Source organism: Camellia sinensis, chromosome 7 (assembly GCF_055761805.1).
Source record: "Camellia sinensis isolate YWXY chromosome 7, ASM5576180v1, whole genome shotgun sequence".
In the NCBI taxonomy this organism is placed as follows: Eukaryota; Viridiplantae; Streptophyta; class Magnoliopsida; order Ericales; family Theaceae; genus Camellia; species Camellia sinensis.
Window position 1 is genome coordinate 1833720 of NC_138967.1, and position 27540 is coordinate 1861259.

Sequence of the window (27540 nt, forward strand, 5' to 3'; positions counted from 1 at the left end):
AATCAATTTCAATGGGAAAGAAGATGTTGTTCTGAACAAGATTTTTGAGCTAGAGCTGCAGGATAAAGAGAGAATCAGCAAAGAGGGGTAGGCCTGTGAAGAAAGGTAGAAATGATTTTTTGGCTTAAAGTATCAAGAGTTGGAAGCAAGATTGTAGGTTAGTGTGGTAAGTGTGGAGGATTTAAAGTCTGAATCTGTAGGTTATAAGCTTTTGTAGAGCTGGTCTTTGGGTGGCAACAAGTGTTGGCTTAAGCTAGTGTTGGTTTCTCACCAACATTATGCTTTGTTCCCTTTTTTCTTTTTTCCTATTCATCTTTATTGATGGTATCTCATATGTAATGTATGTTTTCTGCATCAATAAAGATTTTTCTTTGCTGATCAAAAAAAAAATACAGGCTGAAAATTGCCCCATGTTCTCCAAATGCATCCCAACTTCACCCTATATAACCATTCAAGATAATAGAGCCACTAATATCCTCAACCCTAAAACCATCACCATCATGATAAGCAAAAGCTGACCACCTATTCTTCATCCATACCAATAATATATTTTGGTTCAGGCATTCCCTTAGCCTCCCCCAAATCATGACTTGTCACTAGAGCCATCAACTTGTGAGAATATATTGTGTATTTTCTATTATTTTCCAAATTAGGCATGATTGTGGTTGTACAAATTAGAGTCCTATTAGAGGTATGGTTGTGTTAAGAGTCCTATTAGAGGCATAATTGTATTCTCCCTTTTGGTTTAGGATTTAGGGCTATATAATCTAAGGTCTGATTGTAATCATTCACACATTGAATATACAAGATATAGAAAAGCTTTCAGGAATCTTACATGGTATCAAAGCCACCACCAGAACCCTAGAAATTGTCTTCCTCTTCAGTCTCTGTGTGAGTTGTGGGTCATCTTCTCCCTTTATCAAATCTGGTTCTCAAATCTTCTCCTTTGATCGATCGAAGTTCCCTTGACCATGGCGAGAACCAGATCACCGAGACGCAACTCACTCTTCCCCTTCGCTCCTCTCACTCCACGTTTACGCGTCGGAGCCATTGACGCTACAAAACCCTAGCGAGCACCACCAACCACGTCGTAATCTCCCTCTTCCTTGACTTCGGCTTCAATCTCTCTCTCTCTCTCTCTTCTCTGATTTGGTTCTCTCGGCTTCAGATTGGTTCTTTCAACTTCAATACTCTAGTTAATATTTGTGGGTCGGGGTAAAAAAAAAAAAAAAGAAGTTAGTTTTTATATTTTACATTCACACCTAACACTCTTCTGATTATTACACTATGGTTTTGGATTTATTGGCCTTACCCCCATCAGATTTCTGTGTATTACCCTTCGACCCCTGTTTTGGCTATTTTGTTGAATATGGTGTTTATTACACTTCAACTCCTCAATTTTCTAGTTATTACGATGTCTCTGACTTTTGATGAGTGTGCCTTCTGTCATCAGAAGCGCCATTGGAAGTACCACTGTCCTAAGAAGGGACGTCAGCCTGTCTCATTTTTTCAGCAATCTCAGAACCACTTCCGGGCTCCTCCCACTGCATATATTGCATCTGCTCCGACTCCTGATCTTGACTTGGCTTCCTTGACTGCTCAGATTAGTCAACTTCAGCATATATTGTCTACCTCCCAGCCATCTCCATCTGCTTCCATTGTTTCATCTCTTCATTCAGGTTTGCTTGGGTCTTCTTCAGGTATCTCTTCGTCTGTCTGGCTTTTTGACTCTATTGCCTCTCATCATATGACTCCCCATCTCTCCTTACTTCACAATTGTACTCATTCTCCCTTTCCTATTACTGTAAATGCGGCTAATGGATCTGGTATGTCTGTTGTATCCGTTGGGTCTGTCCTACCGTCTGCTATGTCTGTTGTCTCTATTCCATCTGTCCTTTATGTTCCTCAGTTATCTGTCAGTTTATTATCTGTCAGTTTATTATCAGTCAACTTAATGCCGCTGGTTTTGATGTTATCTTTTCTTCTGCTATCTGTTCTGTACAGGATCGAATGTCTAAGTAGCAGATTGGGACCGGCTGTAGAATTGGAGACCTCTATGTGGTAGATAGCTTGCATCTGCCTATAGCAACCTCTTTGACTGCCTTTTCCTCTTTTCAGTTAGATTCTCTGTCTAGTCCTTTCTACTTATGGCATTCTTGATTAGGGCATTTGTCTGCTGACCGCTTACGGTCTTTAGCTCAATCAAGTATTTTGGGTAAAGTTTCTCCTAGTGAACTTACTGAATGTCAGGGGTGTAAACTTGCCAAAATGACAACCTTACATTTTCGTAAAAGTATTTCTATATCTGATACACCGTTTTCTTTAGTTCATACTGATGTTTGGGGCCCTTCTCCTATTCTCACCAAAGGGGGTTCTGCATACTATGTGTCATTTGTTGATGACTGCACCCGTTACACTTGGGTTTATCTTATGACTCATAAGTCCGATTTCTATCAAATATACCGTACCTTTCAGTCTATGATTACTACTCAGTTTGGGTCTACAATTAAAGTGTTACGATCTGACTTGAGTGGGGAATATTTTAAAAATGAGTTCTGTGAGTATTTGGCCAATTTGGGTACCATTCACCAAACTTTCTGTACAGATACACCTGTCCAAAATGGTCGAGCCGAGCGTAAACACCGTCATCTTCTTGAGATCGCTAGGTCTCTTCTTCTCTCTGTCTCAGTTCCGGCTCCATTCTGGGGGGAAGTAGTTCTTACTGCTGCTTTTTTTCTCAACCGCATGCCTACTCCCCTTCTTTCTGGTCGGTCTCCTTATGAGGCTTTGTTCTCCCAAATTCCTAACTATTCCCTCCTTCGTGTGTTTGGGTCTGCTTGTTTTGTTCTTCTTTCCCACAAAGATAGGACCAAACTTAGTGCCCGATCTGTCCTCTGTGTCTTTTTGGGTTATAGTCCTACTCAGAAACGTTATCAGTGTTACGACCCTGTTTCCCGTCGTCTTTATGTCTCTCGTCATGTTTCTTTTCTCGAACGTCTACCTTACTTTCAGCTTCCTCCTGTCACTGCTCCAGTTTCCAAAGAGAATTTGGTTCACATTGACCCATTTCCTTCTGAGGTACCGTTTGATGAGTACATCTCCACAGTTCCTCTTGAGCTTGTTTCATCTTCTCCTCCTGCTTCACCTCTGGCTGTTTCTCCTTCTTCAGTTTCTTCTCCTCCTCCATTGTTAGTTTATTCTCGTCGTAAGGCTCCTCCTCTACCAGTTGTCTCCACCCGTACTGCTGATCCTCCTGCTTCTGACGACTCTGATCCTACTGCACACCGATATCCTCCTCGAGCACGTCATCCTCCAAACAGGTTGAGTTGGCCTAATAATTGTTTTTCTGCTTCCTATAGTACTTTTTTGTCTGCTATTCACTCTGTTGTAGAACCTCAGTCTTACAAGGAGGCCTGTCAAGATCCTCATTGGGTTCAAGCTATGGAGGATGAGTTGTCTGCTTTACAGAAAACTAGTACTTGGGAGTTGGTTCCTTTACCTGCTGGTAAGAACCTGGTTGGTTACAAATGGGTTTACAAAGTCAAGACTCATTCTAATGGCTCTCTTGAGCGTTACAAAGCTCGTCTGGTTGCCAAAGGTTTCTCTCAGGAGTATGGTATTGATTATGAGGAGATATTTGCTCCTATTGCCAAAATGACTACTGTCCGTACTTTGATCTCTGTCGCTGTTGTTCGTTCTTGGCCTCTTTATTAGATGGATGTTAAGAATGCTTTTCTTAATGGCCATCTCACTGAGGAAGTTTACATGCGTCCTCTCTCTGGCCTTCACCATCCCTCTGGACAGGTTTGTCGTTTTCGACGTGCTCTATATGGTCTGAAACAGTCTCCTCGTGCTTGGTATGATCGATTTCAGATTGCTGTTACCGAGCTCGGGTTTCATCCTTCTGCTTCTGACTCTGCTTTATTTCTGCGACATACCTCGGTTGGTTTTGTTGCTCTCTTGCTCTATGTGGATGATATGATCATCACTGGCTCGAACTCCTCTGCTATCTCTGAGGTCAAGTAGCATCTCTTCTGCACCTTTGAAATGAAGGATTTGGGTCCATTACGGTATTTTCTTGGTATTGAGGTTGCTTCTTCTCCCAAGGGCTATTTTCTGTCTCAGGCTAAGTATGCTAATGAAGTCATTCATCATGCTGGTCTTACTGATACTAAGGTTTCTGATGCACCTATTGAGCTTAATGTGAAGCTTAACTCTACTGATGGTGTCCCTCTGGATGATCCCACTTTATATCGCGAGCTTGTTGGTTGTTTAGTTTATCTGACTGTCACTCGTCTTGACCTTGTTTATGCTGGACATGTGGTTAGCCAATTTTTTTCTGCTCCTCGCTCTACCCATTGGGCTACTTTGGTTTGCGTTCTTCGCTATCTCAGAGGTATTATCTTTCAGGGCTTATTGTTGTCCTCTACTTCCTCTTTGGACTTTGTGGCCAATGCTGACTCTGATTGAGCTGGTGATTTTACTGATCGTAAGTCTACGTCTGGTTTCTGTATGTTTCTTGGAGATTCCTTAATCTCTTGGAAAAGCAAGAAACAATCAGTCGTTGCTCGCTCTACTGCCGAAGCTGAGTATCGTGCTATGGCTCATGCCACTGCTGAGATTGTTTGGCTTCGTTGTCTCTTGTCTGATTTAGGTGTCCCTCAGTCTTCTCCAACCTCTCTCTATTGTGACAATCGCAATGCTGTTCAGATTGCTCACAATACTGTCTTTCATGAGCGGACGAAACATATTGAGATTGATTGTCACTTTGCTCGCCAACATCTGCAGTCTGCCTCTATCTCGCTTCCTTTCATCCCTTCGGCTTTGCAACTTGCGGACTTCTTCACCAAGACTCACACTACCGCTCGGTTTCAGTTTCTTCTTAGCAAACTCTCAGTGTTTTCTGCTAAAACACCTTGAGTTTGAGCGGGGGTGTGAGAATATATTGTGTATTTTCTATTATTTTCCAAATTAGGCATGATTGTGGTTGTACAAATTAGAGTCCTATTAGAGGTATGGTTGTGTTAGAGTCCTATTAGAGGCATAATTGTATTTTCCCTTTTGGTTTAGAATTTAGGGCTATATAATCTAAGGTCTGATTGTAATCATTCACACATTGAATATATAAGATACAGAAAAGCTTTCAGGAATCTTACACAACTCACCCAAACATAGATATTTTATAATTCTACTTAATCAAATCCAAGAATGAGATGTATTTTCTTCAAAAATTATGGATCTCAAATCCACTCTCTTTAATAGGGAAAAGATGGAAGTGATGTAACCCGTGCTAGGATTCCTAAAGTTAATAAAAAGAAAAGATAAGAAAAATAAAGAATGGAAAGAGAGTTCAAGAAAGGCAAACAAGAAACACTGTATTAAAAAGCTCTTTAACATTACTAGACTAAAGTTTGTTTATCTCCTCTAAATCTAGTATGAGCCTTCATATAAGCTGTAATTCCAACCTAAACAAACCAATCAACTCTAATACCTATATAAGGTAGAACACAAAATAGATTATAAACTTGCACCTAAAATAATTTCCGAAACAAGAATCTTGCTCTACCACGAAGACAACAAAATAAAAATTCAACCAAAGTGTATTTTTTAATAATATGAAATTCCCACCAAATTACACTTCTATAAAAATTAAAATACTACCCTACAAATTTAACTATAAACCTAAAAGACTCAAAAGTATAATTTGGCTATATGTAGCATGAACGTATGTTACAAACAACTGTTGCCTTAGAAAATCAGGAGAAAAACATAAACTTCTTCACCACACAAACCTTTTCATCTTACTCATTATTAATACATACCCAATGAGTGTACGTAAGGAGCAAGCAAATAAATAGCATTTCATTAAAAATAACATGGCTTCCTTACCATATCAAATGAGCAATCAGATTGAGAAAAAGCGAGCCCAGCTGTTTCAAGCAAATTTCCAAGAAGGCAAGCATAACCAGGGCATTCGGTTGATATATCATTGGGTAGAACATTAGCATGATTTTGCACACACAGTGCCATCTGAGGAATATAATGATCACTCAGCTCCCGCTTTGCAAAAACCTAGATAAATAGATGAAAGAACATTTAAAGTTTCTACAATAAGGCACATTTTGATAAAGAAAGGGGAAAAAAAATGTTGGCAACAAAATCAAGAGGAAAAGGTGATCATATTTAAAGTTTCTACTCGGCTTTGGCAAAGATTCTGCCCCTTTATCAAGTATACTTTAAATGCTGATGAAATCTAAAATCTAAAAGCATAATGTTGTAATCGTGGGCTTTGTAAACCAAAGTACCTCTTTTAGGTATGGAAAAAGCTTCCACAAGGAAGGAATTGTAAGAATTTGAGACAAGAAACTGCATCGTGGGTCAATATCAGGACAAGCACATGACTTCTGACCAACATGAGACATAATAAGGGCAAGGACATTCTCCAGAGAAGATACTTTTACAACAAAATCTTGTAAATTTATGCCATCCTGTAAAATTGAAAAACACCAACAAAGCAGTCCATCATATGCATATCACTAGGAGTTATAAGAACATATTAGTAAATGGTTGACAAATATAATATCTAGAACTGAAATGTAATGCTATGCTAATTCAAGAATATTACTTCAAAAAAGTGGCCTAATCAACCAATGCATTCTGCCGTACCATTTCTGACTTATCGCAATTAAGATATTGTTAGAATTTACCAATTTGCTCCTCCACCTACCATCTCCACTAGCACCCACTTCACCTACCACCTCCACTACACTACACCTACTACCACCTTCTCTTCTATATATAGGAGTTGTAATACATAACACAATATCCATCAATCTTGTAAACAATCAATAAATAATACATCTATTTTTACATGGTATCAGAGCAATAAGATTTAGGCCTATACTTTTTTTTTTTTTCCGGCGGGCAGCCGGTTGGCAACCTTGCCTTCGCTGCCCGCTGGAATTTTTCTACACATACCTTGAAATTTCCCTTCTTCAACCTGCTATGCATACACTAGCTCTTTTCTCTTCTCCACTGTCCATCCATCCAATATAATGCGACTGTTCATCTCCTTCTCCATCTCCAGAGCTCTCTTCTTCTTCAACAACCCCATTAGGTCATTTTCCTCCATGGCCACCACCCTATCCTCCGTCACCGCCTCCCTCAGCCCTAAGTCCCGGCTGAGAGGTGTCGTATTCGCCATGGACGGAACCCTAACTGTCCCAGCCATCGATTTCCAGGCAATGTACAGAGCCGTCCTCGGCGAACAAGATTACTTAGCTATCAAATCCAAGTGCCCTTCGGGAATCGACATATTGCATCACGTTGAGAATTGGAGCCCCGATAAGCAACACACTGCTTACGAAACTATCGCCGATTTCGAGCGCCAGGGTCTCGATCGCCTCCAGATTATGCCCGGTGCATTAGAACTTTGTGGTTTTCTTGATTCAAGGAATATTAGAAGGGGATTAATCACTAGGAATGTCAAGGCAGCAGTTGATTTGTTTCACTCGAGGTTTGGGCATCATCTTTGGCATCTGTCTCATTGGGTGAGACTTCCCCGGCAAGATCGGTTGCCTCTGGGGACTCTTAGAACTTGATGAATGGGTTTCACCTCAAATTGAACCAACGACGACCTCGACTCCCTCATCTCCGTCACCACCGATGAGGACCTTCACAATCTTCTTCCGCTCTCTCTTTAGTTGAAAGAGAAGAACCACCAAACAAAACAGGGGGCTGTTTTTTTTCAATTGACCACAGATTCCTCTCATCTCTCTTTCACTCTCTCTCACTCACATGCGGGACACAGTTTCCCTCTCTCCCCTTCTCTCTCCCATGTGACCCACTCTCTCACTTATCCTTTTTCTTTCTTTTCCTTTGTTTTATATTTATTTTACTCTATTTTTTTTTGAAAAGCAACCGACACCTATTTTTATCCATTATTTTATTTTTCTTTTATTTTTATTCTTAACCACCTTCTGCTATCAAAGCTGTTTCCCATTTCTTCACTATACAAGTTGTATTTCTTTATTACAAAAAAAAAAAAACAAAAAAAAAAAAAAAAAATTAAATCATCAAAAAAAAAAACCATCCACCGCCTATCCTTTATGTTTTATTATCACTTCTTTTTTATTATCACGTTTCATTGGTGCTCTTGCCAAAATTCCATATTTACACAACACCCATATTTTATTCATCTTAGGGATCACCCCCGATCACCATTTTACACAAAAAAAAAAAAAAAAAAAAAAAAAAAAAAAAAAAACAACAACAACAACAACAACAAACCAAACCACCACACCAAAAGAGTTGTTTTCTTTTCTGCAGACGGCCGCCAACCGACCTCACTTCTTCGCCTATTCCGCCGGTCTCTTCTTCTTGCCTCCGTCCTGGGCGGCTCTTGCCGGTGTTGCCTCCGTATTTCCCACTCCACTGGGCATGATCACTACTCCCTGCTCCTCCACTGCAGCGTATGGCGGACCTCCAAATCGGAACATCACGGTGGCCTTCCGCTTCAGCTCCTTGTTTTCTGCCCTTAGCACGCTTATTTCTGCTCGCGCATCCTTATACATGCGTTGGAGCAGAGCCAGCTGGGAGTTTACATGCTGCACCTCATTTGCCCTACTCTGCAGCCGGTTCGACAAATTTGTGACCGCCGTCATGCTTTCCACACATGCCTTCAGAGTATACTGATTGGCCTCCACATCTGACAGCACTGCCATTCTTTGCTCCACAGACCGCATCGGAAAGTTCAACGGAGTAAACTCCGGGGCGCTTGGTTGAGTTTCCAGTGCCACCGCACCAGTTCTCTCTCTCGTTGACTCGTTGAGGTCGGGAAAGAGGGTGAGCAGCCCGCGGGAAGACGATGAAGCCATTCTCTCAGACAACAGAGTGTTACAGAATCTCTCTCAGAAATCTCTCTCAGACACGGCAGAACTTTTCAGAGGTTTTCGCAGGTTTTTTTTGCCTCTGCCTCGGCCTCAGGCTCCTACTTGGTTAAATAGCCGAGGCAGCCACGCGCATCGCGCGCCTCTTGCCACAAGCCGACAAACGGGCACGCATGCCAAGGCGCCCACGTGCCTCGCCATCATGTCCGGCACACCTTTTGATGAATTGGGCACGCCTTTTGATGGCACGCCTTTTTATGGATTGGGCACGCCTTTTGATGGCACGCCTTTTGAAAAATTGAGCGCACCTTTTGAGGATGCGATTTTTTATGGGTCCGACAAGACTCTGTAAACTGTCCCGACATTGATTCCGGTTAGTTTCTACAAGGGTCCGACAAGACTCTGTAAACTGTCCCGACATAGATTCCGGTTAGTTTCTACAAGGGTCCGACAAGACTCTATAAACTGTCCCGACATTTGATACCGGTTAGCTTTTTTAAGGGTCCGACAAGACTCTGTAAACTGTCCCGACATTGATTCCGGTTAGTTTCTACAAGGGTCCAGCAAGACTCCGTAAACTGTCATAACTTTGTCTTCTACAACGGTCCGACATGACCCCATAAACTGTCTTCTACAAACGGTCCGACATGACCCCATAAACTGTCTTCTACAACGGTCCGACATGACCCCATAAACTGTCTTCTACAACGGTCCGACATGACCCCATAAACTGTCTTCTACATCGGTCTGACACGACCATACAGTGTCTCCTATCCTTTTTTATTTTTATGTATTTTCTTGTTTTTGTTCCTCTCTCCAAACTCAAGTTGGTTAGTTTCTATCCTCCTTGAGTTTGCGGGGGGCTGTTAGAATTTACCAATTTGCTCCTCCACCTACCATCTCCACTAGCACCCACTTCACCTACCACCTCCACTACACTACACCTACTACCACCTTCTCTTCTATATATAGGAGTTGTAATACATAACACAATATCCATCAATCTTGTAAACAATCAATAAATAATACATCTATTTTTACAGATATAATCCGGCATTACTAGTAACAAGAATTATTCAAACCTCTGCATTATTAAAAAAAATAGCAATATAGCAAAAAGATAATACAACTAGATTTGATGTTGAATACACAAAAAGATTTGAAGTTTGATAACACAACTCCATTGTCTAAATACATACTTATTATAAAAAAGGGTGAATTATATTAATGGTCCCTATAGTTTGGGACTCGTGTTACTTTGGTCCCTGACTTTTCAATTGTGACACATTTGACCTTGAATTTTAAATCTTGTTTCAAATAAGGACAATTGAAGATACCATTGCTTAATTTCAAGGGCAAAGTTGTCAATTTGATAAAACATAAACTATTTTGACAAAAATAAATGTCAAAAAAATATATTTGAATTTTTAAAAATAATTTCTACCCACCAAAGATAAAGTTATGTAAAATTGATAAATCTTTTAGACATTTATGTATTTAATTTTTATCAAATTAATTTTTATTATGTGCTTGGATGATGATCATATAATGGGTGATTGTTAGGCTTTTAATGTGTAATCAATATATTTAATACATGAAATGTTTTTAGTTTTGAAATTTTTGATTTAATGGATTGGTTTAATAATGATATCAAAGTTGTTGTCATATGTGAATTTTGAAAAAATAGAAACTAATTTAATGAAAATAAAAATAACCACCCATTAGATGATTATCATCCAAACACATAATAAAATTTAATTTGATAAAAAATAAAAATAAATGTCTAAAAAATTTATCAATTTTACATAATTTTATCTTTAGTGGATAGAAATTATTTTTAAAAATTCAAATATATTTTTTTGATATTTATTTTATCAAATTAGTTTATATTTTATCAAATTAATGACTTTGCCCTTGAAATTGAGCAATATATCTTCAATTGTCCTTATTTGGAATAAAATTCAAAATTCAGGGTCAAATGTGTCACAATTAAAAAGTCAAGGACCAAAGTGACACAAGACCCAAACTATAGGAATCGTTAGTGTAATTCACCCAATAAAAAATAAAAGAAATAAGCAATTAACTATAATGTTATGTTAGATTAAAGTGGTATATTTGCACTTTGAACCTATTTAATATAAAAACAAGGGGATGAGGGAGAAAACCCTAATTTCACTCTCTCTCTCTCTTCCCATTGTCGCATTTAGTTTCTCTCGATTTCTTCTCTCTTCTTCTCCTCCTTTCTATTAAATCTAATTTGGTATGAAAGCATTGATTCGTCGCCAACATTCTTCTTGAAGGCTTTGAGCATAAATTTTCAAAAAAAGGAAAAGAAAAAGAGTGAACAAATATCAGTGCTGATCCCAGAAATTTTTTTCCCCCAATTCATCTAAGTTAATTTTCTATGATAGTGGCTGGAGTAGCACTGAGTTTTCCCATTCTCAAATGCCTAAGAATAAGACTGCTGTAGGCACATTTGATGATGTTGGTACTGTTTCTCAGAATGAGATGCAAACTCTCTTACGGCTAATGGCCTGGCCTAATACATCATCTATCACAGCTTCTACACATACTTCCTCTTTCAACTTTGCTCACACAGGTATTTTTGTGAGAATACTTGGTTCCTCTTCTTCTAGTCCTTGGATAATAGACAATACACACATCTCTCCCTCTCTCTCTCTGTGGATGGAGGTTGCAGTGCTCTCAACCGCCCTCTCTCACACATTTCTCTCTTAGAAACTCCATCAGACGACATTGCCTCTTTGAAACTTCATCTCCTCTTCCTTAAAGTACGAGCCCAGACTTTATTCAAGAACTCTTTCCTTTTTTTATAAAGCTAGGAACTTCTTGTTGGAGAAAGGCATTCTGGGATTTGAGCTTTACCCCATTTAGGGATGGCTCATATGTTCTAATAATACAAAACTCCATACTACATGCCACCATCTTAATATCACACAAAATATCATCCTATTCACAACTAGTATATTCACAAGACCAGATAGGAGCTCAAGAGAGTGTACCAAATAATCCTTCTGATTTGTTGACTAGCAGCCAAATTTCACTAGAGAACTTAAGGATCAGTAAACAAAATCAAACTTTTAGGATTTCACATTAAAGTATTACTATTTTGCTTATTCTCCTTCTTTTTCCTTCTAAAGTATGAACAATAATTTAATCAACAAGACAGATTGCTCCATTGTGACCTTAGTGTCATGGGTTCGAAACATGGAAACAATTTTTCCATGCGGGTGTAAGGCTATGTATACCTGACCTTTCCCAGACTCGACAATGGCAGGAGCCTCATGCACTGGAAAATTTCCTTCTTTTTTATGACAACTCACTAGTAGTTGAAGGAGTAGGACATCACACAATCGCCTTGGAAAATTTGAACTTGGATCTGGGATATGACCTCCAGCAAATGCGACCAGCAAACCAGCTGGCGTATTCAATGGACCATATCTTCAGACTCCAAATTCCAGGGTACAAACTTGCTGGAAAGAACAGAGGATCCAAACTAAGAGTTCCAAGTGAGTGGCACGATTGTGTCATCAAGACAATAGCAATATTACATATGATATATATACAACAGAACCTCTTGACAGTGCAAAGGAATACAACTTAATGAAGCCATGCCCCAATTACTTTTCAGCAGAAATCCTACACCTAAGAGTAAGATTTATTGCAACGAATGCATACTCAAGAAGAAACAGAAGAGGGCCATATAGGCTTAAAATGTACCTTCCCGGTGAGTACAATCTCTCTCAACAGGGTATACGTATTTCTTTGAAAGAGATAGCCGGCTATCTTACAAGACCAGGGAAGTCTGGGATCAATCAACATAGCTACTGCCTCCAACAAGAGGATTGTTGATGTACTGGATTCATCAGATGTCCTAAACAGTTGATCCTTCAACTGATTTCTGCCAAAAGGAACACCAGACAAGATTCAACAGGCTGATTATTAGATAAAAAGTAAAATTCTACCTCATACTTCTACAATTGATATAAAGGTGATGACTGAAATGTATAAAAGCAAAAAACCATACAATGAAATATGCTTACAAGTTTTATGGGGAAAAGCTTCAGTAAACAACAGAATCCAAGAACTAGACCGAGCTATACCTAAGTCCATAGGAAGTAAAGTCAGCTTATCCACAACTTAAATTGAGCCACACAACTGCCCAAATTTATGACTGCCATCATCCATAATGAGAAATTAGAAGCCATAGTCCCACGGCTATCAACTGGCTAAACATGAAAATTTTCTTTTCTATTTTCTTTAGATAACTTAAGAAAATGACAAAAATTGGAAGCTACAACCAAAGCTCAGCACCAAATGCCAATCCAAAAACCATTAGATTGAGAAAAAAAAATGCTAATGTGAAGCGCAGGGCCTCATTAGTGAGACATTGCTCGTAAATTACAATACCTAGACAAGGGAAAGTTCAAGTTACAAAGGATCACTCTCGCAAATTGTTGGAGAACTGAGTCACTCCCACTCAACAACAGCATAACCCTGCCCTTGGCTCACTTTGTCTCTCCTATGCACTCACTCCCTTAGTTAGGATCACTTACTACTTATTGCCATCATAGCCATCACTTGACAGCCTAGGTTGGGAGCAGGGCCTAGGCATCCACTACTCAGAATCATCGAAGTATTATATTATGGAATGGCTAAGATCATGGATTCGTCAAGGTTACTTGGTTGTCTCCCAAGGGAGATGACAACTCCTTGACCAGTCAGAGAGAGAGAGAGAGAACATTGACCTAACACTCACACCTGCGTCATACAATGATACACCCTCCAAGGGATCATACCTACCACTGCAGTTTCCACGATACAACATTGCCAAGGTCCAAATCATGAGATGTGGAGATAGACCTAATACCGCTCTGTTGAGTCAAGGACTAGCACCTGTTCATAAGTGACTTGGGCTCCAACACTCTTGGCCTATAAGAGGGGTACCCATGCACCCAGTTGGCCTATAAGAGGGGTACCCATGCACCCAGTCAATAAGAAGAACATACCAAGAAGATAACACACAGAAATTACACAGCTTCCATAGCTCAGGTATCTAAGGCCTCTCACTGCTACCCTCTCTCTATCTCTAAGGTTGCCTTGGTCTTCTCCTCCACCACCTCCGGCGATCCTTAGCCATTGAAGTGTTTGATATCTTCCTAGAGGTCCACAACCGACCACCACATATACCTAATACCTACACCTATGTAGCACGGACACGGACACGAACACAGGACACGACACGGACACGTAAATACGCAAATTTTTAAAAAATAGGGAACACGACACGCTGGGGACACGTTTAATATATATAATTTTTTATATATATTATATGTAAAATTAAAAAATATATACTATTTTATTTATTTATTATATGTAAAATTAAAAAATAAATATATTATTTGTATTTATTTATATTATTTATTTACAAAAAAAGTATAAAAAAGAAAAAAGAATAAAAAGAATAGGGAGGGAGTGACACGGTAATAAAGGAAGAGGGAAGAAAAAGTGAAGAGTCAAACAAAAAAAATGGGAGAGACAGAGCAACGAGGCGATGGCAACGATCAGAGAGCGAGAGGCGAGAACAGAGAGAGAGGAGATGAAGACAATGAGAGACGAACACAGAGAGAGAGGAGACGAACAGAGATGCGAAAGAAATACCTCAATCAGAGACGAAGAGGCCTCAATCTAGGCTTCAACAGGTTCTTCCTCTCTCTCTTTCTCTTTCTCTCTCTCTTTCGCTCTCTCTATCTTCAATGGGTTAGGGTTTTTCTCTGTCTCCTGGTTAGGGTTTCTTTCTGTTTCCAACGTGTCCACGGCGTGTCAATCGTGTCTGAAAGAGTGTCCGCCTGCAAAAATTCAAAAAAAAAACAAGGACACGTTAGGTCGAGTGTCGGACATGTGTCTACCGCGTGTCCGACGTGTGTCCGTGTCCGACACGTGTCCGACACCCATACGCTGCCTCCAGAGACGTGTCCGTGCTTCATAGACCTACACTAATGTATTAAGCAAAATATATATAGTTAATAGTCAACTCATTACATAACTATTCAACAGAGAAATAGATGCATAATTAAACAAAAGTTCAAAACCAATCTTCTATAAGCTTACAAAGTGTCAATTTTTAATGAGCAATTACCAAACATCTCCCTTTGGAAAAATCCAAATTAGGGTTCAAGTTCTTTTTTGTCCTAGCCATTTAAAGCTTTTTTCTAGTCAGGTATATATTTAGAAGATATCTGTCATTGTTGGATGCAAATCTTCTCCCTAAGCGTAGACGACTCAAACATTACATACGATAAAGTGCATCAAAAAGTTGAAAGATTTCTCAATAAAAATACGCATAACTAGCTTACAAAACAAATGATTTATGAATCAGTAAATGTCTGCCAAATTCAAGGCAACCTAACATTCAACAGAAGATGCACAGTAACGGACCTATTTTTATAAACAGCCTGAATACAAGCATATGCAAGTTGCTTCACCCTGTAGTTAACCATAGCTTGCATAGAGAAATAGTCAACGCCTGCAAAGAGGCTCACAATATCCCCTGCTGCATGATTAAATGGTCAATACTAGCAAAATGAAAAATGCATAACCACTTGATAAAGTAGACAAACAGAATAATGAATGAAGAGAATGTGAATACAGATGCACTTGTGTTTTATGCAACAGATGGAATTTTGAAGGAGATATGTCTGTATTACAATTTAATAGAAAAACAATAGCTTCAGCTCATACTTTGTCCTTAAACAAATTTCAATGATCATGAGACTAGCCAAATGGACGCTACAAACAATTTGACACCAAAATATTGCGTATAAATATCATAAAGCCCCTAGAAAAAGAGGGTGTGTATATTGTGAGGAGGTAGGGGAGAAGAAGAAAGCACATACAGCTACTATAGATAACCAGAGCTTGGAATAATTAGACCAACTGAGCCTAGAATGATCGCTAAGAAAAGAAGAATTTTCTATATATCAAAATATACTGAGGGAGAAGGCAGAGGAATACACTTAAAAGATCTCTCATCTCCTTTATTTATTTATTTTTTGATAAATAATCAAATTTATTGAAAAGCATCAAAACGATACAAAGAATACAAAGATGCGGCCCAAAAAGGGACTGAAATGAAACTAACTAATCAAATCCTTCACAAAATCTACAAAGACCAAAACATTGGGATCAACTGTACCCGTAACCCAACTATGCAACACCTTCAGCAACCTACGCTCTAACCAAGAGACAGAATGACACACATCCTGAAATACTCGCCTATTACGTTCTAACCAGACCAACCAAAGCAAACAATGAGAAGTAAGCACCCAAGCCTTCCGGAGCCTCTTCCCCACTCTAGCCCCACCCCAACTCTATAACACCCCCAAAAGAGATCCCGATTCCACCCACACTAAGCCAAACAAAGCAACAATATAATTCCACAATCTAAACGCAACCGAGCAATGAAGAAGCAAATGATCCACCGATTCCGCGTTCCTGTAACACATACAACACCAATTCACCAACACATGTCAACGCCGAATCAAATTATCAATAGCAAGGATACGACCCAAAGCAGCTGTCCAAACAAAGAACGCAACCTTGGAAGGAGAACCCGTTGCCCAAATAGATTTCGAAGGGAACACACCACCAACACCCCCTACAAGCACCCCATAAAATGAGGACTATAGCGATCCCAGTTTGTCCCTCGTTATTTATTGTATTCCGGACTCGGTTCCGAGGATGTTGTTGTTGTCTTATTCTCGTTTCTGTCATTTACTCTTTGTATTTGAGTTTTGAGTTGTGTTGGGCATGTTTGAAACAGGTTGGTTGTGTTTAGAAACAAAGAGTTGATGCAAAGATTTTGGCCTTCACGCTCGAGCGGGGCTTTTGACGCTCAAGCGGGCCCTTTGCTTTTGTTCCTCCGCTCGAGCGAGATTATTCAACCCTCAGTACTTTTCTCTGCAAGTCATCGGACACTCGAGTGTCCACTTTCACGCTCGAGCGAGGACCTTCGTCTGCAGAACTTCTGGAAGTATGCATTCGACGCTCGAGCGGCGTTTTTCACGCTCGAGCGTGAGTCTGTGTCTGACGCTCGAGCGGGGTATTCCACGCTCGAGCGGACTGTGTTGTATATCAGTCTGAATTTTAGCATTTTGAATCACTTTGCGGACCATTCTCTCTCTCTAGCTTTTCAAAATCCTAATTTGAGAGCTCCTCTCTCTAGAACTCTCTCTCTCTCTCTACATTTTGATCTTGGTTTAGTGAGACCCAACCCTTGTGCCTTCATTAAAGTAGTAGAGCTTTGCAAGACCTCCATTTTGATCCAAAAATCTTGGGGTTTAGAGTACTTTCGAGTTGGTTCATCATCTCCTTTGGGTCTCTTCACTTGAGGTAGGGATAACTACTCATATTTATGGTCTTTGACATAAACTTGTGGTCATTTTGATTTAATGTTAAAGTTGGGTAATTTTGAATGTTACGGTTTCAAAATGTATAAACAGAGGTTTTGTTCTTTTGACCAATACATGGGTATTATGCGTCTTAAAATAAGGTTATTGATGTTTATTGATGATATTTGGACCTTTAGGTCAATATTGAGAAAATGTGGAGAAAAACCCTAATTTATTGTGATGAATTAATTTGTATAATTAATTTGGGAAAATGAAAATATGAAATTGAGTTAGAAATAATGAAAATGGGTAATTATGAGGTTTAATGGTGGAGTTGGATTGATTGATCACTCACCTTTGAAATTGTAGATAATTTATCTGTTTGATAATTTATTATCTGTTTAGAAATAATTGTTTTGGGCTATCGGTGGAGGATAGTCTTGATTGTTGTAGACACTGCATGATGATTAGGTGAATTAAAACTAATCAATTGAATTTGTCATTGAATATGACGGATAGGATAACGCATTGAATATGTGCTTGGCTTGATCATTGTATATGATAAGTGTTTAAATACATTGCATATGTATATTGTTTGGGAGGAGATAGGGGATGTACTCCACGGTTTGGGAGGAGATAGGGGATGTACTCCACGGTTTGGGAGGAGATAGGGGATGTACTCCACGGTTTGGGAGGAGATAGGGGATGTACTCCACGGTTTGGGAAGAGATAGGGGATGGACTCCTAAACCGGATTTGGGAGGAAATAGGAAATGGACTCCAGTGATAACTAAGTTGGCCGGAGTGTCCAGGGTGAAAGTCCCGAAATCCTAATTGCGTTTGCATAACGTAGATGAATTGAAGTATTGTTAATATGAGTTGTAGCCTCATTTGAAATTGAATCGCTGAAGTATTGTTAATATGAGTTGTAGTCTCATTTGAAATTGAATAGTTGAAGTATTGTTAATATGAGTTGTAGGCTCATTATGAACTGTTTGGTTGAATAGGGAACCATATCTATGAATTGGTTTGGATAATAAAATGGAAAGAGATGTATGTTTGTTTATAGAGTTAAACATTTATCAAATGCCGATGTTTTAGTTATTGCTCATATTATGTTTAGCATATCTCTACTGGGCGTTAGCTCACCCTATATGGGACATCATTTTCAGGTTCAGGTGTTATACCACCTGCAAGGATGTAGCTTGGGAGGTCCGGGGAGTTGAAGACTCTTTTGTTTATTTTTATCATTTTGGTGTTACTGTTAAAATCCACCTACTCTCCACCTACTTCACCCACTTAAACCTACTCCACTAAACCTAACCCACTACACCACTACCACCTCACCTACTCCACTAAACCTAACCCACTACACCACTACCACCTCACCTACTCCACTAAACCTAACCCACTACACCACTACCACCTCACCTACTCCACTAAACCTAACCCACTACACCACTACCACCTCCACTTCACCTACTCCTTACCTACTACACACTCACCCTCTTCTATATATAGGAATCATGAATCATTGTAATAGAAATTAATATATCAATCAATAATAATACATACAATTTATTCTCTCTCTTTCTCTATACATTATTTCTTACATGGTATCAGAGCTGGTTTAAAACCTAGTATTTTCGCTTCCCCGGCGGGCGGCAACCTCACCTTAGCCGCCCGCCGGACCTCAACCTATTCCGCTGATAAAATCAACAAAGATTTGTGCAACTGTAGTCATGTGTGAGGCTGATGGAGAAGAATTCTTCACCTCATATGACGAGACAGTCTGGAACTGGAATTCTGCAGCAGCTAGATTATAGCTTGGTTGAGTGCCAAGCTTTGGTTCTTCCACCCACTCTTGAACTTGCCCAGCAAAGTGTGAAGGTTCATGCTTGTGTTGGAGGGACTAGTGTGCGCGAAGATCAGCGCATTCTCTCCAGTGGGGTTCATGTTGTTGTTGGTACTCCTGGTCGTGTGTTTGACATGTTGCGGAGACAATCACTTCGCCCTGTTTACATCAAAATGTTTGTCTTGGATGAAGCTGATGAAATGCTGTCACGAGGTTTTTAAAAATCAGATCTATGATATTTTCCAGTTGCTGCCACCCAAAATCCAGGTTGGGGTGTTCTCTGCCACAATGCCACCAGAGGCTCTTGAAATCACCAGGAAATTCATGAATAAGCCTGGAAAGAGAAAAGCTCATGCTAGGATTTGCGAAGTGATTCGCTGCAGGAATTTTGGCTTTGGATGAAACCCTTACCATACTCCACTCATTCTCTCCAACTGTTCTAACTTTTTATTTTTATTATTATTATTATTATATCAAATAATCAATGCACTCATGTTCCCCACTAACAGTGTCCACTTTTGACCCAAACCATTTTCAATCCATCATTTCTCCTTCACCTTTTGCACCCCACTCACCGACTCTCTCTCCACTTTATCACATGGGTTTGTCCCTCTCTCTCCTCCATTTGATTTCAAAAATCACTTATTTTTATTTATTTTTTCCAAGTCACTTTTCCTCTTTTTTAAATACCCCACTTTATTTTGAAACAATCGCACTGATGTTTTTCATATAATCCATCTATAAATATTTTTTATCTATTTTCTTTCTCCCTTGTTTTCTTTCATTTTATTTTTATTTTTTCAACAAAACACTCCCAAAACAAAAAAAAAAAAAAAAAAAAAAAAAAAAAAAAAACAACATTTTACAAACTTGTCATTTCTTCATGCCGGGGATCAACCCCGATCAGCATTTTACACCATAAAAAAAAAATAAAAATAATAAAAAAAATAAAAATAAAAAAACACAAAACAAAACAAAACACAACCAACACAAATCGGAACAGTGGGATTTTTCTTCTCGCCTATTCTGCCGGTCTTTTCTTCTTGCCACCGTCTTGGGCGGCCCTTGCCGGTGTTGCCTCCATGTTTCCCACTCCACTGGGCATGATCACTACTCCCTGCTCCTCCACTGCAGCATATGGCGGCCCTCCAAATCGGAACATAAAACTGGCCTTCCGCTTCAGCTCCTTGTTTTCCGCCTTTAGCACACTTATCTCTGCTCGCGCATCCTTATACATGCGTTGGAGCAGAGCCAGTTGGGCGTTTAACTGCTGCACCTCATTTGTCCTACTCTGCAGCCGGTTCGACAAATTTGTAACCGCAGTCATGGTTTCCACACATGACTTCAAGGTATACTGATTGGCCTCCACATCCGACTGCACCGCCATTTTTTGCTCCACCGACCGCATCGGAAAGTTCAACGGAGCAAAACCAGAGGTGTTTGGTTGAGGTTCACAGGCCACCGCACCAGTTATCTCTCTTGTTGACTCGTTGAGGTCGGGAAAGAGAGTGAGCAGACCACGGGAAGAAGAGGCTATGTTCTGGGTAGCTGAACGGGAAGAAGAAGCCATGTTTTTGGGTTGCTGAGTGTTTCAGAGAAGGGTTGGTTACAGAATGTTACAGAGAACGAAGAGGTTTCAACTGGTTTGTTATGCTTCCAAGCCTCAGACTTCGCTTTGGTTTATAAAGACAGAGACGACGAGGCCGACACGCGCTCTGTCAATCACGTGCATCGCCGCGTGTCAGGCGCCCCTTTTGATGGCTCGACGCTTTCTGTCGGGCACGTCTTTTGATGAAGTGGGCGCGCCTTTTGATGGCACGTCTTTTTATGGATTGGGCACGCCTTTTTATGGCACGCCTTTTTATGGATTGGGCACGCCTTTTGATGGCACGCCTTTTGAAAGATTGGGCACACCTTTTGAGGGTGCGACTTTTTAGGGGTCCGACAAGACTCTGTAAACTGTCCCGACATTTGATTCCGGTTAGCTTTTCCAAGGGTCCGACAAGACTCTGTAAACTGTCCCGACATGGATTCCGGTTAGTTTCTACATGGGTCCGACAAGACTCTGTAAACTGTCCCGACATTGATTCCGGTTAGTTTCTACAAGGGTCCAGCAAGACTCCGTAAACTGTCACAACAACTGTCACCACATTATCTGCTACAACGGTCCGACATGACCCCATAAACTGTCTTCTACATCGGTCTGACACCGCCATCCAGTGTCCTCTACACCGTTATGACACCACCATACAGTGTCCTCTACATGGTTATGACACCCCCATACAGTGTCCTCTACAACGTTATGACACCACCATCCAGTGTCTTCACCAATGGTCTGACACGACCATACAGTGTCTCTTATCCTCTGTTATTTTTATGTATTTTCTTGTTTTGTTACTCTCTCCAAACTCAAGTTGGTTAGTTCCTATCCCCCTTGAGTTTGCGGGGGGCTGTTAAAATCCACCTACTCTCCACCTACTTCACCCACTTAAACCTACTCCACTAAACCTAACCCACTACACCACTACCACCTCACCTACTCCACTAAACCTAACCCACTACACCACTACCACCTCACCTACTCCACTAAACCTAACCCACTACACCACTACCACCTCCACTTCACCTACTCCTTACCTACTACACACTCACCCTCTTCTATATATAGGAATCATGAATCATTGTAATAGAAATTAATATATCAATCAATAATAATACATACAATTTATTCTCTCTCTTTCTCTATACATTATTTCTTACAGTTACATATAAATCAAAGCCAAGGCTTATTTTGTAAAAAGAGTTAGGACTCTTCTTTTGTTGTAACCAAGTGTTGGTTTGGAAAGTTGTAAACCCGTAGGGCATTTACTTTTGTTGTCAACATATAATACTTTTTGCACTAAATACTCTGATAAATGGAATTATGCTTCATTTTCTTATGTCTATGAATGTCATAATTGTTCGGTTTATATGTATTTTTTTGAGGGCGTTACAAGGACACGGAGAATACACCTTTGGACCTGCAAACATTCTAAACCAAAGAATCCCTCCCTTCCCCCCAAGTCTGCAAACCATACAAGAAACCTAGAAAATCCACCAAGTAGTCGAGCCCCTAATCCTGAACATGACGTCTTAAACGAACATTCCAAACAACTGAATCTCCTTGCTTCCCCCTGACCGAAGCAACTAAATCCTCCGCATCAGTAGCAATAGCAAAAATGAGCCGGAACTTGACCGCCAAAGACAAATCACCACACCACCGATCTTGCCAAAAGCGAACTCGATCACCAACCCCCACTTGGAACCGAACCCTCTTCCAAACACCTTCCTTTCCAACCAAATCCCCTTCCACCATGGTTATCAGAATCCCGATCCGGATCTTACGATCCTACGATCTTACGATCCATTTAAGTACAATCGATCCGGATCGTGTAAAAATCTCCTTATAGGTAGGATCTTTCGATCCTGGTAGTGGGATCTTATAGGATCATGGAATCCCAATCCGAATCCGATCCTATTTACAAGCCTTATTTTGTATTGTATGACATATTTTATTGTAAATTTTATGTTTGTTGTCTAAATACCAATTTATGTGGTCAAAATAAATGATAAAAATTAAGTCGTATTGAATCAAACAGACTAAAAAAAACAAATTAGGAAACAAACATTCAAATATTACGGTAATTTAAGAAAATTAAATAGTCGGAAAAACAAACTTAGCTTTAGCGGAGTCTAACGAGGGTAAGATGATTGCAACTTTATCCCAATTTTTGGAGAGATTATTTTTGTGACTTGAATCCGCTCCACCAGGGATGCTAACGACAAATCTTATCATTCGGTTAAGCTACTCTTTTGAGTTCTTAATCTATTTTCATATCCAACTTTATTAAATATTTTTTCTTCACTTTTTATGCATTTTGTAGATTCTGAATTATTTTGTTATAGAATTCTTCTTCTTCTTCTTCACCTTCTTTTTTGCTAAAATACAAAACTTTTACCATCGAGTTTTCTATTGTATATTATTATATGTACATTTTACATGGAGTATTATATTTTTCACAATATTTTCACTTCTTTTTAATAAAATATAGGCTCATTTTGTGTATACTTTATAAGAAATATTTATTTAAATTAAATTATTATGTAATTTGTCTTTTTCGGTAGGATCTTACGATCCTCGATCCGATTCTACGATCCGATCCTATAAACACCTCCAACGATCCAACGTAAGATCCCGATTTTAACAACCTTGCCTTCCACAACCCACGATCATGAGATTGAATCACCCACCCTCTTCAAGCACCAACCCCCTTGGGCCTCCCCATACTTAGCCACCACCACCCTCCTCCATAACCTCTCCCGTTCCCCCACAAAGCGCCACAACCACTTGCCCAATAAAGCCCGATAAAAAGCCACCAATTTCCACACGCCCAAACCCGCCCTCTCTTTCAAATTACACACCCCTCTCCCAAGCCACTAAATGATAATGAAAACCCTCCCCACCCCCCCTCCACAAAAAATCCCGTTGCAACTTCTCCAACCTCTTAGCCACCCCCACAGGGATCACATGCACAGACATAAAGTACGTCGGAATACTGGAGAGAACGCTCTTAATCAAAGTAATCTGCCCTCCTTTTGACAAATATTGGCGCTTCCACCCTACCAGCCGTCGCTGAACTCTATCCACCACCCCATCCTACACTTTAGACTCCTTAAAAATCTCTTATCTCCTTTATTATCCAAACAAGTAATAGGAGATCGCTTTCTCTCGATTTCTTTTCTTTTCTCACCAAATCCCTCAACCATAAATAAGCATACAAAATACATTTTGAATACATTTAAGAGGAAAAAAAAAATGGTGACTCCCATTAACATTCATTGACGTCATTCAGATTACTGCAATAGATTGTCTGTGTGTATGGTACAAAAACTTGAATTCATTCAATTAATATGACATGAGTACTTCTAATGGTTTCTGTTAAACTTCAGGCAGTACAAGTGTTTATAGATAAAAGAAGCATGGAGGTTCAGAACGTTTTTGATCCAGCAATTGCCTGTAAAATTCAGACTTTAATCCAACTGAAAAAGAAAAGAAGATCCAATAAAATATATAACTCATATTGTTAAGGCAAATTCAGTATATGATGGAGAAAAAAGAGGGGGAGGCATGTGTGTGTGTATTTGGGGGTTTTTGGTTTGGGGGTATTTGCAGGGGAGAGCAGGGGGGCCCTCCCTATACTAAGAAAAATGACAACTTAGGCCTCATTAAGCATGTTGAGGAGGGCCATTATGAAAGTTACATGCATTTACTAACATCAAATAACATTAATAAGTGGTTTCATTAAGAAGGAAGACTGATTAGGCGCACCACTTTCTTGAACAAACTGTTGAAGTAATCGGCATGTCTCCACAAGAGCAGAGAAATCAGCAACATTTTGTGGATTAAAGAAGAAAAGCAACTGGCGGAGAAAAACCGAATCAGGCCCAAAGCAGTGCCTGGATGTACAGAGACATTGAACAAAAATATAAGGTCAAATTGAATGCAAAACAATAATGGATATCCAATTTGGAACAGGCACATTACCAAATCAAGTTACCATAGGAGATCAATAGAAACCACAATTACAATGAGAACAGAAATATAGAAAAATACCATAAGTGTATTAACTTGAGAATGAAGATCCAAGGGTGCTACCTGTCCACATTTTGGCAGTGCTTCCCATAAGTCATAAAGAACTGCTCTCTCACCTTCAAATGTTCAGCTTCTACCACCTTTCTTCCTCTGAAGCATTTCTGTAACTAGTAATTAGTCAAGTGCCAAACTTCACGAGGATCAAAAAAAAAAAGTTTCTAGAATACTTCTCTAAAGACCAACAAATGTAAAAGCTCATATTTTAAGTCAAAAGAAAAGAACTAAACAGATTACTTCATAGCAATTGAGCAAATACCTGTTCTTGACACCACAACAAAAACAATTTCAAAATAGATAAATAAATGATACTTTGGCCTTAGAGTGCAATGGATGAATTTTGCAAATTAAATATAAGAGAAAGATGTACCCCAATTGATTGAGCACAAGGCTTGGTTTGATTTTGATTTTGAAATACAAGAGAAAGATGTACTGTCTACAAACACATAATCCAACTAGCATGTCATAATGGTCGCCATTCATCCCAACAAAAATCTAAAAATAAATAAAAAAGGAAAAAGGTGGTGGTTAAGAAAAATAGTAATTCCCAAAACCACAAAATGCACCACAACACGGCTAGGCAGAACTTAAAGCTGCAGCAATGCAGTGATTTCAACCAACACACAAAATCATACAGAGTCTGAGTCTATCTGCTACATGAATTCTCTTAAGCAAATACTTATTTTTCTTTTGCCTAGTATGAGTTAAATTGAAAATATTTAAATTTGAAATCTAGCCATGCCTTCATGTTCTTGACATGATAATTTATTGAATGATGAATTTGACACTGACAGATACCCTACACCCATACTCAAATTCATGTAACATAGATGGTAATTAAACTTCACACGCTAGTATTATACATGTGCGCTGCCATTAGCCAGTTAGGGCATGCAGCTAGCAATCATATTGTGGCTATATAGAATTGGATCTCCTACATGACATCACCACGTCATCATCTCCCATGGGTCTGGCACCATGTGTTAGCTTCGTAATTTTACATGAGGGCTAACCATGCAACTTTTGTGCTCCTCTCCTGGATCGAGCTATGCCAACCAAGAATAGCGCACACAGTGCTTTCACCTTGAGCCTAGGAATTTAGGGATGAGGCATTGAAACAAAGACTTGTTGAGTTGAGTTAAGTCGCATATTGGATACTCCTCATCACTAACAGATTTTTGGCATTTCACAACATCCCATACCAAATAAGGGTGGTAAGTTGATCACTGCAATGTGTCCTGAGGACCTAGATTTGTAGCTTTAAATATAATTTATATCATACACAGAAGTGTTTACAAATTATTAGAAGTGTTCGCAAATTATAGTGTAGAGATATGGTCAAAAAAGCCATCTTTAATATAAGCACCAGTTCTCAAATACTTTTTACTTTAACAAATCCATTGTACAAACAGAACATTAATTCAAATGAAATATAAACGTCGTGGACAGGAAACAAACAGCTATTCATGCCATTCATCGAATTGCATCTCCAACAATTAAATCCATGCAATAATCCACTTAACATTTCCTTCCTCTAGAACACAAGGTAAGATATATCACATTCCCAACATAATTAAAAATCTCAAACCCATGACACTACATTCCACTTAAACACCAATAACACCATTCGCCCCAAATTAGACCAATTTCAATTACATCTAATCAATGTGAGTAACTACAGATGTATAATTCATGAATTTTGATTACAACAAAAGGAAAACTCCCTATTTCATCGCAAATTAAGCATTAAAATATATATATATATATATATATATATATGTATAGCACCGATTTCAATTACATAAATATCAAGCAATTTCAATCCAATCAATGTGAGCGAGTTCAAATGTATATAATTCATCAAAACAGATGTATACGAACCTGGATTTTGATTGCGGCGGAGTTTTGCTGGCGCAACCACAGCCGGCGGTTCCGCTCCAACCTGGTCTGCTCCAGAAGCTTCTGGCGGTCTCTTTCCTTGGAACTTCGGCCTCCCAAATCGACTCGCTTCCGAGTCGACGAATCGCCGCTGAAGAACATCTCTGTGTTGTACGATTACGCCCTAAAATTCGAATTTGTGAGACTCGTGAGCTCTGAGAATCTAGTTTCGATGGTGAATTAAAGGAAGGTGAGACTTGGAGAGAGGTTTTGATCAAAGAGTATTTGCCCTAGAATCGAAAAGGATGCGTTGGATTGGAGTGGGATTAGTGTTTTGATTGACGCACGAAAAAGCAGAGTCTCTTGTTCATCTTCAAATTTGATACTCCTCCTACTGATTTTTGTCAACCTGAAAAGGCAGGGTCTTCAAATAATAATAATAATAATCAACCACTTAGGGGTGGTTTAGGAATTAATTATTTTAATTATTTTTTTTTTATAAAAAAATATTGTAATAATTTATATTTTTATTTTTAAATTAAAATAACATATTCCCAACAATGAAGCATGATTGCCTTAAGACTCCGTTTGTTTAGAGAGTTAGAGGAAGGATTGAGATTGGTAGTGAGGTGTGACTCACTAATATTGTATTTATTTTGAGAGATGGGAAGGGCATTAATAGTGAGCTCCGGATTAGGATAGGCCTCCCCAAGGGCTCCAAGACTTGGTATTAGAAAAATAATCCGGCGAATTATAAATTTTTTATTTTTATTTTATTTTTTACATGTCGGACATTTTTTTTTTAACACTAATGTTTAATTTT

General features: G+C 39.3%; 1 protein-coding gene across 1 annotated transcript in view; it reads right to left on the bottom strand.

Moving 5' to 3' along the window:
• Nucleotides 1–27146, bottom strand: part of LOC114313589 (E3 ubiquitin-protein ligase UPL6) — a 42731-nt gene extending 15585 nt beyond the window's left edge. The window contains 7 exon segments of the mRNA XM_082877303.1: nt 5890–6072; nt 6306–6488; nt 12627–12807; nt 15345–15456; nt 24519–24646; nt 24846–24943; nt 26721–27146. Coding sequence (XP_082733429.1) covers nt 5890–6072; nt 6306–6488; nt 12627–12807; nt 15345–15456; nt 24519–24646; nt 24846–24943; nt 26721–26879 — 1044 coding nt within the window. The 5' untranslated portion in view covers nt 26880–27146.
• Between the last annotated feature and the right edge of the window lie 394 nt (nt 27147–27540).